Source organism: Cucumis melo, chromosome 3 (genome assembly GCF_025177605.1).
Source record: "Cucumis melo cultivar AY chromosome 3, USDA_Cmelo_AY_1.0, whole genome shotgun sequence".
In the NCBI taxonomy this organism is placed as follows: Eukaryota; Viridiplantae; Streptophyta; class Magnoliopsida; order Cucurbitales; family Cucurbitaceae; genus Cucumis; species Cucumis melo.
Window position 1 is genome coordinate 13,133,913 of NC_066859.1, and position 16,441 is coordinate 13,150,353.

Sequence of the window (16,441 nt, forward strand, 5' to 3'; positions counted from 1 at the left end):
CAGATGTGTTAAGCTAACTTTGTGGTTCACTAGATTTACTTTCTGTATTGTTGAACTTCTATTTTGGTTTGTGGATTGTACTGCTTTTGTAATTTTTTCTGTGTCAAGATTCTGTTTGCATTGTGTTTAGACTGTTTATTGCTGTTACCTTGTAAAAGTTTAGGTGTTTTATGAATATATAAGAACATACTTCCGAGTGTTCTATCAGACTACTCATGACACTGGTACGTTCCTCTTTAAGGCGAACCTTATAACAAACATCCATTAGGGAGGGTAAAGGTCTTTGGCCTAGTGTACGTCCATGGGCAATATCGAACTTAGGGTTGAGACCAGCAAAGAAAATATAAATCCTGTCAACCTCTTCGATCTTGGAGTAGTATGCCATCGTTGGGATAATTCCAAACAATCTCTCTGTATACGTCCATTTCCTGCCAGATAAGGGAGAGTCTGTTAAAAAAAGATGTCACATCCATTGTCCCCTTTTTGCACTCGTGAACCTGGTTTTGTAGTGTGTATAAACGAGAGGCACTTTAACACTTGGAATACAATTTCTGAGCCGTGTCCCAGATATCCTTAGCAGCTGCAGCATATACTAGGGCTTGCTGGTTTGTGGTTCCATACTGTTAATCAATGAGGATCGGATAAGATAAATTGATAGAACACCAAGTAATGTGTTCTATTGTTTCATTAAACAGCCAAACTTTTACAGAAAAACAGAACTAACACAGTCTTGAAAACATAGAACAACACAAGAACTAATATAGAAATTAACCAAGTTCGAAATAAAAAATCAAAACAGAAAAGTACTTCACGAAAATGGAAATAACTTGCTGTAGACTATAGTAACTGAACACTTTCTGCATTCCTTGCTCTCTAGGAAACTACAGCGCTCCACTTCCAGAAACTGATTAACCACCCCATCTTCCCTTCCTTCTTTTCCTTTTAACTCCCTCCCGTGGGCCCCAGCAAGGTGGTTTCCACTTCCTCCTCCATTTCCCTTCTATTTTGCACGTGTAAGTTCTCCCTTTTTCCTCCTGCTTTATTGTAAAATAATTGGTGGTCTATCATAAACCTCCTCTTTCCAGTACTGTTCTTGAGGGTCTCCCGGTGGGGACGAGCTATCTCACCTGTCGGAAAGGCAAACTTGTGGCACCCTTCAAGAATCATTTTGATAGATTGGGACCACGAAAAATAATTTTGGCCATTCAACTTTTCTCCTAAAAAATATCCTGTAGACTATGCCACTGTAATAGACATGTAGAACGAGGATAAAGAAGGGAATGATGTCACCAGACTTTCAGAATACACTGGTGGGACTGTATGAATGTGGGGACTAGAACTAGTAGAAGTGGCTCCTAATGTTGTTTCAATTGTCGCGATTTGTTGTTGAAGCATGTCCAATTGTTGCTAGGCTATTCTTGGAGAGGAAATCTATACGTGAGGATTTGATTGTGTTGAGGACTCACCACCCTCAAATGTTGAGTGAATGTAAACAGCGGAACCAATGGATGGCGATTGAACATGGGTCTGCGGCTGGAGGTGACTGATTAGTGGCACGTGCTGAGGCAGCGGCGACGTGTAGACTGGGCGACTGACGTAAGGAGCTGGCTGGAAAGTTGTGGTTGAAGGGAAGGGTTGGTCGCCAGACCTCTTGCGGTGGGTGGAAGTTGCGGTCGAAGAGAAGGGTTGGTTGCTGGACTTCTTGCGGTTGGAGGAAGAAGACCGTCATAGTGCTGTGGCTAAAGGAAAGGGTTGGCCGGTGGGTTCTTTATGCGGCAGAACAGCTTCTCCATGGCGGCAGTGATTCGAGCATCAACGGCAGTGGTGACGACAGTGCTGATCCCGGTGGTTGTCTCCCTCGTTTGAGTTCCATCAAATGTTAAGTCGTCTAGGGTTTCATCAATATTTTGCTCCGATACCATATTGAAAAATAAAGACAAAGAAAGAATACAAGAACTACGAATCCTAATACAGGGAGAAAAACCACAATCTATATGCTTCTTATTATTTTCTGATAATCATAAAGGTATAATAGGGCGAAATTTATAGGCAACACGAGCCAATTAAAAAAATAAAAGATTAGGACAGTAAATGTTAACTATCCATGGGCTTTCATCATGCCCAAACCCTCTTTCTAACCGTGTAATTATAGATGAAGGTGGTATCTTGAAATACTAGGGGCTTGAAGGACCTGTCTAAGTGTTTAGCCCTTAAGAACTTAGTGCAAACAATTCATCAGAGAGGGTCCTAATTCAGGAATCCAAGATGGAGTTTTTTGGATGCTGCTTTCATAAAATCCCTTTTGGAGTTCCAAGGAAATAGACTAGGATTTTGTGGCTTCAATTGGTCTCTCGGGAGGAATTGTGACTCTGTGGGATATGAGTAAGGTGATCGTTGTTGAAACTATTAAAGGCAGGTACTCCTTGTCGGTCAAATGTTCCAGTCTGTAAAAAGACATGGTGGATTACCAATGTGTACGGGCCTTGTGACTACAAGGAAAGAAGACTTGTGTAGCCATAACTTCTCACCTTTTTGGATTAATGGAGAGACTCGTTTCCTTTAAAGGAAATGATGTTTTTCACTTAAAATATGTCTTCCAAGAACAAAGAGATATCCTTTCGATTGTTGAAAATTAATAATTTGGTTAGAATCCATAATTAATTAAAATCTTTAATAACATCATCATGTTATCGTACCCTAGATACAAAGCCTTGTTATAGGAGATAGACACATTACATAAAAAAGGAAAGGATTATAGTGAGAATAAAATAAAATAAAATTGTAGATAATTTTACAACTAAATATTATTTACGACCAACAACTAGTACAGTTGAAGGGGCTTTTTAATTTATTTTTAACAACCAAAGGCCTTCATATCAAGTTTTGTACTCTACGTTGACTGTTCTGTTGACGGTTATGCAGTTTTCTTTTCTTTATGTTTCGATTTGTTGACTATGTGATAGACCTCCTATTATACTACAATATAGCAGAAGAGGGAAGAGGAGCACCGCACGTGTGAAAGGAGATGTAAATAGTGAAGTCGTTATTAATTAGTTGTTATTAGTTAGTTAATAATAAGCCTAGTAGAAGTAAGTATAAATAGCCTCTGCTATTAGGAGGGAAAGTTAGTAGTTTTGAGAAGGTTGATAGGCTCTGTTCATCCTTGGAAGATAGGATAACAAGAGAGATAACCCTAGCACATCGAATTGTCTCAATTCAATCGTCATGTAATTCTTACTTCTATACATAAATAAAGCTCTATTTCAATTCAGTATTACCGGATCCCATCATATTGGTTTTAGAGCTTGGTTTGTAATCTCGAGGTGTCAAGCTAGTTAAGATGTCTGGGTGTGCCTCAACATTTTTTGGTTTCTTTATTTGCTCTTCTTGTACTATTGAGATTTAATATTATTAATAAAGAGGCTGATTTTCTTTTCAAAAAAAAAAAAAAAGAAAAAAAGAAAAAAAGAAAATACAAATAAGGCCATAATCGAAGGGTTTTTATGTCATAGAAAAATGTCCCAAAAACAAATGTACGAAAAATTAAAGATGTACAATTTATTGATAATGGACATTTGTGAAATATGACAATATCTGTTATTTAAAAGGTGGTGCTATGCACAAAAGGATTGTGAACGAGAGTGAGAGTGAGATCGATGAGGATTTAGTAGTGGATTCCAATAATTGATTTCATTCCAACATTTCAATGAACATCATGAACAGGAATAGAAATTCATTCCCATTCCCTGATTCTCGTTCTCTCGAAGTAAATGGTGCATTACTATTGTTTTTTGAGTTGTTTGTATATCTTGTTTATTGTTGGTTCTTGTTTCACTTTCTCCCTTTAGTTTTAGGAAATTATACTTTACCAATTTTCTTTAAAAAGTTTGTTTCTTGTCCCAAAACAAATGCAAAAGAGAAATGAAAAACAAAAATTTATGACAATGAAAGCCTGGATTTGTTAGCACCTTTTATTAGCACATTTTCCTAGTGAATTGTGTCCCTGTATATTCTCACATGTTTCATATGAATACCTGCAGTCCATGCAGCGTGGAGATTCATCTGGGATTGGTTACATATATGCTTTCTCAATATTTGCTGGAGTGGTATGACTCAAATTCTTGTTTTATTTTTTCCTCAAATCTATTCATATCAATTAGTAGATTCGTAATTATGCTGGATTTTCTTACATTTTTGCAATGTTTGCTGAGTATTATGATTATTTATATTTGTAATACTTTTTCCTTGGAGGATTTTGTTAGGACTCCTCTACCTGCCACTCAAAAAATCCCAACAAGACTAGAGAAAACAGAGACAATACTCTGTGAATATATAAAGAAATGGAAATAAGTATAGTCCTTACAATGCTAACTGAATAACAGAGAAAATAATAACAGCAAACAAAACAACAGATAATAAAGGAAAGCAAAGAGAGGATTCCCCAGAAAATTTGAGAAGGCTGGTTCTTCTCCCAAAAAGCATTCCACAGCGTTTTCCCAAATTTTGACATAATCTTCAGCAATCCCAAAACATTCCTTAAGTACTCCAACTCCCCCAGGTGGGTCCCTCATGAATATTCTCATTTATCCTATTGGCTATGCTGTCACCTGACCAATCACCAATGCCTTTTTTACTCCTGCGTTTGTAAGTATGAATAATAGGGGCCTAACAGATCTTTCTTTTCTATAAGAAAAGTACATGATTCAAGGACAGAAAATGCAACAATTTTATTTTTTACCATAATTCTAATAATTTCATTAACAGATACATCATGACTTCAAAAGATGGTATATCTCGTTTTTCAGATATATGTATGCATTCACTATGCATGTTGTAAAACTACTATCTTATTGACGTCCTGAGTCTGCCCATTGTTGTATAATTCTGATGTTTGTAAGGCTTTATGTCTTTTTTTTTTTTTCATTTATCAATGAAGCCTTGTTTCATGTTATGAGAAGAGAAAAAATGGGAAAGGAAAAGGTTTGTTATCCACTCCTTTAAAACACTATATATTTGCGTTATGTGAAGCTGTTGAAACACACATTAATTGACAAAACAATTTGCTCTGAGCTTTCTCATCTACCCTACTCTGCTCTCTTATTCTAAGTGTTTCTTTTGCTATTTTGTTCTTGTTTTCTAACACGTTATCATTACTAGTCTGTCATTACGGCTTAGGGCCACTCATTCAACTTTGTAGTTATATTAAAGAAGAATATTTCTGATTTTATTGAGTGTTTCATTATTATACGGTACATCCCTAATGTAAAGGGTAATATTTGTACAAGAAAGTAAATAAAGTCAAGGGAAAGAATTACAAGATAAATGAACCTCTCTCCTCCTCTCTCCTCCTCACTTCTCCGCCCTTCCACCATCCTTTGAAGCTTCTTCTCCAGTGTGCCCTCAATCAACCCCGTTTCAGTTATGGAAGTAGAAAATTGCAAAATAGTCAAATCCTTCTACTGTGCCGAAAGAATGGGCTTTTCAATATTGTAGATGTTGTTTTGTGGATTAGATTTAAGTTCTCCTTTTGAGATTTTGATTTGCATTTAATTTTCTTTAAATGGAGCTTTTTTGTATTCCATAACTTTTAATTCATAATAAAATTCTCTAGTTGGTTTGGTCCATATTAGTCATTGTTAGAATTACCAGGGCTTTGTCCTTAGAGTATTTTTGGAAAGAATAATATAGAAGATTTTATTTCTTAAATCTTTTCCTTTTTTACTCCTATTGTATTCTATTTATTCTCTCCCTTTGTACCTATTGTATTCATTCATAAGAAAAATAATAAAAACTAAAGTATCGTGGTTTTTCTCCCGGTTCTCGGGTTCCCACGTAAGCCTCGTGTTGGTATTAATTGCCTTTAATATGGTATTAGAGCAAAGCAATAACGAAACCCTAGAAACTAACCTAGGAGAAACCCAGATCGAAACTGAACCCATCACTGTCGCCGCCGCCTTGATCGCCTCCGTCGTTGCCGCTGGAGAAACTGCTCCAAAACCTACAGGAACTGTCGATCTACCCGACGGGAGTGGTTTTGCAGCCGTACGCGTCGCCGTCTGACCAAAAATTGCCTCAGCCTCACGCACTGCTCCTGTTCGGTGTGTGGGCCCACGCACCGACGTCTTTTCATCTCACCGCCCAGCCCATTCCCTTCTACGCGCTGTTGGATGTCCAACCGTCATACCCTTCCGGCCATCCGCATCCTCACGCGTAGCCTATGAACTCCGGACAGCAATCCATAACTATAAATCTATCAAATTTGTACGGTAAGCATCCGCTGTATGTTGACTCTTTACACCAACCGTTGTTTTCTGTTAACAGGATTGATCAACCCCAGAACATATCGGACATTGAAGCAGGCGAGTCTTTCAATGCATTCCAAACCAATCGAGTTGCCGATGTATTCCAAGAACCCGATAACTTCGTTCCCTAATTTACTGTCAAATTATATAACTGGCTCTTTGGGCTCGTCTACAGGGAATTTTTCAGGTGGTCCCAATCAATAAAGATGTTCCTTGAAGGTCACTGCCAGTTCAGCTTCTTAACTGGAGAGATTGTACGTCCTTCACCAAGAGACGTCTTGGAAGACTCTGGAAAGGGGAGGACTTACTTATTCGGTCCATGCTGATTAATAGTATGGAACCACAAATCGACAAGCCTCTACTATATGCAGCCACAGCAAAAGATTTGTGGGATACACTTAGACCCTCTACTCGAAACGACAAAATGCCTCTCGGTTGTATACACTGCGAAAACAGGTCCATAATTGCAAACAAGGGACCCTGGACGTGACTACCTATTTCAACAAGCTCTCTCTCCTCTGGCAGGAGATGGACTTGTGCAGAGAGATAGTTTGGGACACACCAAATGATGGTACACAATATGCTAAACTTGAAGAGTCTGACCGTGTTTATGACTTCCTTGCAGGACTTAATCACAAATTTGATATTGTTTGTGGTCGTATATTCGAACAAATACCTCTTCCCTCCCTAATGGAAGTGTGTTTTGAAGTCCGCCTGGAAGAGGATTGTACTAATGCCATGGGTGTACTGACTACCCCTACCATTGACTCCGCTGTCTTTAGCGTTCAGTCCTCAAATCATAATAGTGACAAGAATAATGGAAAGTCAATCCCTGTGTAGCACTGCAAGAAACAATGACACACTAAGGATCAGTGTTGGAAACTCCACGGTCATCCTCCAGGAGGTAGGAAACGGTCCTCCAACGAGAAACAGAACTCAGGATGTGCCTACATTAGTGAGACTACCCCTACCAGAACTTCTCAATCAACTGGTCCTACTGCAAGCCAGACCAAGACTCCAACTTTGGGTGCCATTGCTCAGTTTGGTATGTCTCAGTCCCTTGGGCTTATTTGCGTTGATGGGAAGAATCCCTGGATCTTAGACTCGGGGGCTACAGATCACTTGACATGTTCTTTGAAACACTTTATCTCGTATACCCCATGTGTTGGTAATGAAAAAATTCGAATAGCAAGTCTTGACTCTACCATAATACCGAAAAATATACGTTCCAACTTCGACCTTTGTGTTAGGAAGTTGAGACTAATTGATATTTACGTCCCAACTTGAGGGGGAGTGTTAAAATTAGTAGGGCTTTGTCCTTAGAGTATTTCTGGAAAGAATAATATAAAAGATTTTATTTTCTAAATCTTTCCTAAATCTTTTCCTTCTTTACTCTTATTGTATTCTAGTTATTCTCTCCCTTTCTACCTATTGTGTTCATTCATAAGAAAAATAATAAAAACTAAAGTATTATGGTTTTTCTCCTGATTCTCGGGTTTCCACATAAGCCTCGTGTTGGTGTTAATTGCTTTCAATAGTCATGATTGTTATTATGCAGTTTTATTTGCTTGTTTTAATCTCATCTATAACTTTTAATATGCTCATATCAATTGCACGTCCCAGTTTGTGTAGCACATATCTAATAGTCTTTTGCTTTACAGCTTCTTGGGGTGTTATGTGAAGCACAATATTTTCAAAATGTGATGCGTGTTGGTTTTCGACTGCGGTCTACGTTGGTAAATTTTTCCTTACCATTTTATTTCTTTTCGTCCAGTGAAGTTGATTTGCACAACTCCTTCAGTTGTGTTATGAAGATTAGAGTCTCTATGGTTGCTTTATTCATATTGTTCAAGAGTCTGGAATGTGTTTGTTTTTTTTGAATTTATTGGAACTTCAAATTTCCTCCCAATTTGTACCAGAAGATGCTTAGTTTCTTTTGTGGCTTTAATAAAATGATTGTGTCTACTAAGGAAGAAAAGTTCTTTGGAGAGATGTTATCTTGATACAGGTCTGAACTTTTTTTCTTTGTCTTTAGGTTGCTTCTGTTTTTCGCAAATCTTTGAGGTTAACCCATGAGGCGCGCAAGAAGTTTCCTTCTGGAAAGATAACCAACTTGATAACTACCGATGCTGCAACACTTCAGGCATATTTTTAAGTTTCATTATCTCTGGTGTATATGCAATGATTGTTTATAAATTATTCATATTTTTCCAACGATCAGAATTTCATATTTTAAATGTAATGCATTTTGCTTGGGTTTAGATGTGGTCATGGAAATTGTTTTATCAAAATTTTACTGGTATTACCGGCCTTGGAAAATAAATGCTAATTCATAGTGGACACGGCTTGCGGGCCTCATTGGAGTTTGTAGTTACATTAGAGAAGAATATTTCTGAATCTTTGATTTTATTGAGTGTTTAATTATTGTACAGTACAACCCTAATTTAAAGGGTAATGTTTGTACAAGAAAGTAAATAAAGTCATGGGAAACAATTCCAAGATAAATGAGAGAAATCTGGTAAAGGAGGGAAGAAGGAGAAGGGATAATATTGTCCTTAGTATTTCTACCAGTATCATGAGTAGCATAAATGGACCTCAACATCCACCCTAAAGCTAGATTTCATAATTATCCATTTTGTTAATAATTGTTATAGTACTAATATCATGGTTGCCCAAACACTTCGAAGATTATTCTGTTCAGGACATTTGTCTTAATTGATATGCTTTTTTTATGTGCGTGTTTTATGATTATAGTACTATTTTGTGTGTTGAATGAATTTCTTTTCTAAGAAATGTTTCTTATTGTTCATCTTAATTTCTAATACTTTAGTAGATTTTATTTTGTCTTACTTTTTTGGTCTTGGTATGCAGCAAATAACACAGTACCTGCACACGTTATGGTCGGCTCCACTTCGTATTACGGTTGCAATGGTTCTCCTTTACGAGCAGTTAGGAATTTCTTCACTTTTTGGTGCGGTGCTGCTAGTTCTTTTATTTCCTATACAGGTATGTATTTAACAAATTTTTATCCTGTTCCTCTTATAAGTGTGCGTTTGGTTAGCATAGCTAGTTGCTACATCACGAATAAATCTCTATCTGAAACATGTTGTTTTTATTGATCTAAAGAGGTTAATGCTTAAATGATTTCACCCAAGTGAAAAGTGTAGTGAAAAAAATCTACTATTGTTCAAAGAAATAAACTCCAATCAACGGAGAATAATAGTAAACGAAAAATCTGAAAAGCAACAGACTTATTAAATTAAACTAGAAAAAAGATGAAGGCCCTAAAGTTGAGACAAGTACTGAATTTTTTTTTTGGACAAGATACAGAAATTTTCTTTAAGAAAATGATAAAGAGACTAGTGCCCCGAGTATTCAACTCCTTTATGAGTGAAAGCAATAGAAAAGAGTACAAGAAGAAGAAGCAAGGGAAATCTAAACGGAAAACAGAATGAGTGAATAGAGCAGAAAGCTTAAAAAGAAGAAACTATAGAATTCCAGCTGTCACAAATATCTTAAACATAAAAAATGTGGGAATGATGAAAAGAGTGCCAGCTTAGAAGTTGGATCGCATCCGGTCTCTTCTCCTTCCTCCTCCTCCCTCCTTCTCCTCCCTCTTTCTCCTCCATTTAGCTTTTTGCCGGCAAGCTCATCATTTTTGTGTCATTAGTTCGTTTTCTCATTGCTTTGTTTCATAATGGGCTATTGTGAAAGTTAAGTCCTACTTATTTCAATGGAAGTTAAGAGTTGTTGCATATGTGGTACTTATTTTTGTATTTCACATGAATAGAATCAATTTTTTATGTGGAAGACATGAATTATAAAAAGAAAATTTGTCAATCTTCCTTCTTCGCTGGTTTGAAGGTGGATTGGTTGAGATTTTCATTCTCGAATTAAATCCTTCTTCCGAAAGAAAGACGAAGATAGTAATGGTGTGATAAGGTTTTCAAAAGTTTAATTTCATCTGGATGGTCCTTTGAATCAAGTGTATGGCCTAGTACTAGAGGAAGACAACTGATATATGTTTCTGTTGGCTTTGACAAAAAAGGTTGGCTGGTATTCTAGGAAATAATAGAAGATTATCTCAATAAGTTTGCAGAAATGAAAAAGTTGAAGAGCCAAGAGCTTGGGTCATTTGGAATCAATGTTTATTCGAAGTCTGTGGATTAAATCCCCCTATCCGCAATTTGTACTCAAAAGAGGAACTGAAAAAGTTGAAGATCCATAGTCTGTCATGTCCGATGGAAAATGAATGATCCTCTGAGATTTTGAAGGAAAACAAATAAATAGGAGAAGCTTTTTAAATGTGGTTGGCCGAAATCCTATTCAAGTGTTTATGTGCATGAGTATCCGTATTCACTAGTTTAAGGATTCATGTCTCACAAGCAACCCAAATCTTGCCATGCGAAACAGAGCGCACCTTAAAAACTTTGAACTTTAGACAACTAAGCTACTCAAAACTTGACAGAAACAACAGAACCTCAACAACTTTAATAACATAAACCACTTCTTTACAACTTAAAAATGATGCATTCTGCAAAAGTGGAAGATACAAACATTCTTAAAACAAAAGCTTAACAAAGAAATGCCAAACGTTTTCGCAGCGTTCAAGCTTCAAGATCGTTTAGCTTTCAACTCGATCGCTTAGCTCTTAAATGATCGCTCAACTTTCAACCCAATCGCTTAGCTCTTTAAACGATCGCCTAGCTTCTTACAACCTGGGGTAGGGAAAAACTTAAAATGTAAGTCAATGACTTAGTGAGTGATGGTTTTAAAAACCTTCGGGAATACAATTCATCAAACATTTTCATTTCACAGTACAGGCAACACCACAAACCTCTAAACATAAATCATAAAAATACACATTAGTCTCATATATTCCTTTCTATCAAGTACATTAACCATTCCCTATGCCAAGGTTCAGCATATCGTGTTTAGACTACTATGATGTCCTTTTCATCAACAGCATTCGTGAATAACCCTGGTTTTCTTTTCGTTGTTTAGGCAGCTAAGCTTAATACACTCCTTTTATGCATTAGCCAGATTCACTCCACCATGCAGTCTTTTTCTACATGGCTGCCTTTACTGTTTATGTGCACATAATAGCTAGCCCATTGATAGGAATATGACTAATGGTTTACTTTCAATCAAAGCATACAACGCAATCAGTGAAACATGAACTTTAGCTTTGTAACACAACACTAAAACTTTCTTCATAAATCATGCTTCCATAAACATAAACGTATAAATACACGATACATAAAACATGAGACTAGAAAAAGAAAACTTTAGAAATCTGGAATTTCTTCACAACCCTGGTTTTCTTTTCATCAACAGCATTCGTGAATAACCCTGGTTTTCTTTTCGTTGTTTAGGCAGCTAAGCTTAATACACTCCTTTTATGCATTAGCCAGATTCACTCCACCATGCAGTCTTTTTCTACATGGCTGCCTTTACTGTTTATGTGCACATAATAGCTAGCCCATTGATAGGAATATGACTAATGGTTTACTTTCAATCAAAGCATACAACGCAATCAGTGAAACATGAACTTTAGCTTTGTAACACAACACTAAAACTTTCTTCATAAATCATGCTTCCATAAACATAAACGTATAAATACATGATACATAAAACATGAGACTAGAAAAAGAAAACTTTAGAAATCTGGAATTTCTTTTAGAAAAATCACTCACAAACTTAAGGTTCCTTTCTTCAAAATGCTAAGTTCAGCCCATTCTTCTTGCCTAACAGCTTCTCGGTAAAACAACACTTAATTTCTTCTTTTTGTAATCTCATAATAATCCCTTTTCCTTCTGCCTTTTATCTCTTATTTATTTTAATCCTAACTTGGATTAGTCATCCTTAAAACCCCTATAAACTTGCAAGCTTAGGCTTACTTAAATTCTGAGTCTTTGCTTGTCTAAACACTTGGAATCCACTCATCGAGCACTCAACTCAAGACTGTCCTTCAACTTCCAATGCCTAACCAATTGTTTAGCTTTTTAAACGATCGTTTAACTTTTTACACGATCGTTCAACAAAATACTTCTTCAAAACCTTCTTTAAAACTCTTGTTTACCAAAATTGACCCTTTTATTCACACGGGTCTCAAAGCTCATTTTTTGGGTTTGATCAGAAGATGACATTTTGCATTTGAAGCCTGATTTTGTACTTATTGTGGCCCGAATTTGTTAAATGATAATATAATTAAATTTACCTTCACCCACTAGCTTAAGCTTTTGGGTCAATTGGTGATTTAAGATGGTAACAGAGCAATGTGGTTTAGGATGCCCTGTGTCCCAACCCTTGTAATCTTATATTTTCTCTCCAGTTAACAACCATCATGGGTTGGCCTAGTGGTAAAAAGGGAGGCATATTCTCAATAACTAACTATAAGGGGTCATGGGTTCAATCCATGGTGGCCACTTACCTAGGAATTAATTTCTTGCGAGTTTTCTTGACACCCAATGTTGTAGGGTTAGGTGGGTTGTTCCATGGTGCCTTTTGAATGATTAACTTAGAAGTTGATTAATATTAAATCGATAAATACTTGGGTTCGTCCTTGCACCCATCTTTGTGCAACAACGCTAGTGCCCAATCACAATTTGCCATATGACAATTTCTTTTCCTTAAGAAAAAAATATATTTATACTATTTTTTCCCCTTTGTAATTGGAAGGAAGGAATGGAGATTGGTGGAGCTTGGGACTGCACCATGTATTATTTTATTAAGTTAATTTAAAATTTTGAGTCAATTGGTGATATAATACGTCCATCACCCAAATAGTAGATGGAATGAACCCACACAATCTGTTCTAGACTCTGATCAACACTCTTATGTGGTCGAGCTTCTTTTGGGTTTTCAATGCTGCTCATTGGAAATTACGCCATGTATTTCCATTTAGCTGAAGGTGTCAAAGTTCAAGTTGTTAATATTCTAGTGGTGAAGGGGGTAGTTTATACCTCTAAATCTTTTATCAACCTCCATAACATGCATGTTGCTTTGTGTACTTCCGATCTGTATGACAGATTCATGTAATGGCATTGACATATAAACGTAACATTTATGCATGATGCTAGACCCATTTGTTTTTATCATTTTTAAATCGCCCAAGATGATTGTATTTTAGAAATATGTAACATTAATGCTACTATGTTTTGGGATTACAGACACTTGTAATCAGCAGATTGCAGAAACAGTCCAAAGAGGGGTTGCAACGTACGGACAAGAGAGTTGGTCTCATGAATGAGATTTTAGCTGCAATGGATACAGTGAAGTATGCAGTCTAAGAATAAAATACTTCAACTTTTTATTATCGAAAACTTATCTAATAATTTTGATGGCTGTTGGAAATGGATTAGATGTTATGCATGGGAGAATAGCTTTCATTCAAAAGTAGAAAGTATTCGGAATGATGAGCTGTCATGGTTTCGTAAGGCAGCACTTCTTGGGGCGGTACGTTATATATGTATATTTCTTTTCAAGGTTAATCTTCTCTGAACAATGTTATATTTAAGATTGCTGTCTTACCTTTTAATTCAATCTTCTAGAGTTTCATTTGGATTCAAAGACTTTTTAGGGTACACACCGTTCTGTAGTTCATTACTAATATGGATTCAGTATCTTCTATGGGTTTCATGAATGATGACATTCCTTATCTTTCATGAATTTGTCAGTGAAAAGAAATTTAGACAACTGGAAGTAAAATCTATGCTTAGCAGTAGTTACCTACAAAAGACAGAAAAGAGAATTGGAAAATACCCTTTCACCAACCATGAAAAAACCATCTAGCAAATGTTTAGACCCATGACTTGAAAATCACCTAGCTTTTCTGAGATTATTATAGGCACATAAACCTTGTTTACATGGTATCATAGCACTAGGTCTATGTAGGGGTAACCAGGGTTTTGTGAACATTAGGTATAATGTTTGAAACCTTTTTGTTTTTTAGTGGTCTAGCCTCGCTGATTAGATAGAGTTCTCTCATGAATGAGATTTTAGTCTCTTGATTTCGTGAACCTTAGGGTTGTGTATTTTAACAATATTACTTGTTTTTGCAGTTAAATAGTTTCATACTGAATAGCATTCCCGTTTTGGTGACTGTGACTGCTTTTGGATTATTCACTGCTTTTGGGGGAGACTTGACCCCATCTAGGGCATTTACGTCACTTTCGCTGTTTGCAGTGCTACGATTTCCTCTGATTATGCTTCCTAACATAATAACCCAGGTTTTGTTATGTGCCTTTCTGAAATTTAAATTTTAAACATTTTCTGGCTTGGAAATGAACCTCATGTTTACTTTGTGTATAGGCTATGCTATGAGGGTTGTGGTTGTTAACACTTTGAGTTTCTTGTTTGTGCTTCTCGCTTTTACCTTCTATTTTGTGGTAGTAATGTAACATGACTTGATCATTTTGTTTGAACCTGTCTGGAAGGATCTAACTTCATGTTACTTGCATAAAACTTGTATTTCTTTTCGCATCCTTGAAGTCTTTATCCTATCATAAAAAACTAACACTTGGGGTGAAAATTTTCATCCCTGTGCCACGGGTAATTAAGCATCCAGCAACACTTTGCTGCCATAATAGACATAATTGTTTGGTGATGCTGATTAATAGTTCTATGCTGAATTTTAATTAACTGAAGTTTGCCATAATAGACATAATTGTTGTAGAGAAGAGTGGAGCGGGAAGATGGGGAGGGGGGAGGATGGAGGAGAGAGGGGAGAGGACTTACCTTGCTAAAAAAATAATTAGAGTTTATGTGTTCTCTAACGTCTGTTTCTTTTTTGGAGCTTGTTTATTAGGTGTTAAGCGTTTGCTTTTGATGTCTTCTCTCCTTTTTATCTCGATTGAATTGACTTCTTTTGTTTTCTCAGTTTTTCTTTTCTTTTTAAGGTTTGTGTATTTTTTAGCATTTGTTTCTTTTCATGTTCAATGAAGAGTTTTGTTTTCTTTTCTTAAAAAAAGTAGTAATCCCAATTATAATTTTCTTCTTGTATTAATATTAATAGAACTTCTTCCTATGTGCAGAGGCACATGCCTTATAATGTTGTATTTAATTTTTACTTTCTCTTAGGTTACTAGTTTTGCATGCTACCTTCAGTTTATCTGAATTCGTTTTATCTGGTTAATATTAGTAACATTTGAAAAGGTAGTGCTAGGGGGTGCATGGTCATGCTTTGTTTTTTGTTTTTTTTCAGTTGTATTTTTTGGCTATTAGGTTCTTTTCTTTCGGAACTCACGTGTGACCTTATCTGTGTTTTCAGTCCTTTTGGCTATTAGGTTCCTTTCTTTTAAGTAACTGCAAGGTTAAGCAAATGCTATTACAGTTATGATGTTATGGTTTTATTTGTATCTTGTTGGTTAAAGTGCCATTTATTGACAGGTGGTAAATGCTAAAGTATCAATAAATCGTTTAGAGGAGCTACTTCTAGCGGAAGAGAAAGTCTTGTTCCCAAACCCACCATTAAATCTGAAACTTCCAGCCATCTCAATCAAGAACGGATACTATTCTTGGGACTTAAAGGTGCATTCAATCTTTACTAAAGATTTTTTGGCTGTATTTGGATTTAATACTTAGTCTTTACTCAGTCTGAATTTGGATTTAGTACTCAGTCCTTAAAACGGAATTTGGATGTACGAAAATAGTTTGAATGAATTAAATCCAAGTTCAGTTCAAAGTAACTTATTAAACAAACTGTTATTAATTTTTGTTGATTTTTTCCTTTTTTGTATTATATTTTACTATACTGGTTGTATTATATTTGCCAAATTTATTTTTTCATTTTTGTAATGGGTTGTTCTATTTAAGAAAACTCTTCCCTCTTTGTTAAATATACAGAAAATTACATTCTTTGGCATGGTATCAAAACGGGTTTTTGAAATCCTAAAAAAACCCTAATTATTTGAAAACCTAAAAAACCCTAAAACTTCTATAGTCCGCTGCTGCCGCCCATGTGCTCCACTGCCTCAAGGTTTGTTGTCGCCGGTTGTTCTGCTCTAACTGATCGCCGCCGCTTACCACAACTCGCTAGACGGCCGATGACAGCTACGTTTATTTGCAATTTTTGGCTGTAAGTTAGTGTTTTTTTTTCTTTTCGTCGTAGTTTCTCGTGGTCCTCACCATTGATCCTT

General features: G+C 36.3%; 1 protein-coding gene across 2 annotated transcripts in view; it reads left to right on the plus strand.

The window, feature by feature from the left end:
• Positions 1 to 16,441, plus strand: part of LOC103488640 (ABC transporter C family member 2-like) — a 52,888-nt gene that overhangs the window by 13,055 nt on the left and 23,392 nt on the right. For both annotated transcript variants that reach the window (XM_008447461.3, XM_017044625.2), the window contains exons 10-17: positions 4,041 to 4,106; positions 7,964 to 8,038; positions 8,338 to 8,445; positions 9,174 to 9,308; positions 13,475 to 13,581; positions 13,667 to 13,760; positions 14,366 to 14,533; positions 15,693 to 15,833. In XM_008447461.3, the coding sequence (XP_008445683.3) occupies positions 4,041 to 4,106; positions 7,964 to 8,038; positions 8,338 to 8,445; positions 9,174 to 9,308; positions 13,475 to 13,581; positions 13,667 to 13,760; positions 14,366 to 14,533; positions 15,693 to 15,833 (894 nt within the window). The remainder of the gene's footprint in view (positions 1 to 4,040; positions 4,107 to 7,963; positions 8,039 to 8,337; positions 8,446 to 9,173; positions 9,309 to 13,474; positions 13,582 to 13,666; positions 13,761 to 14,365; positions 14,534 to 15,692; positions 15,834 to 16,441) is intronic.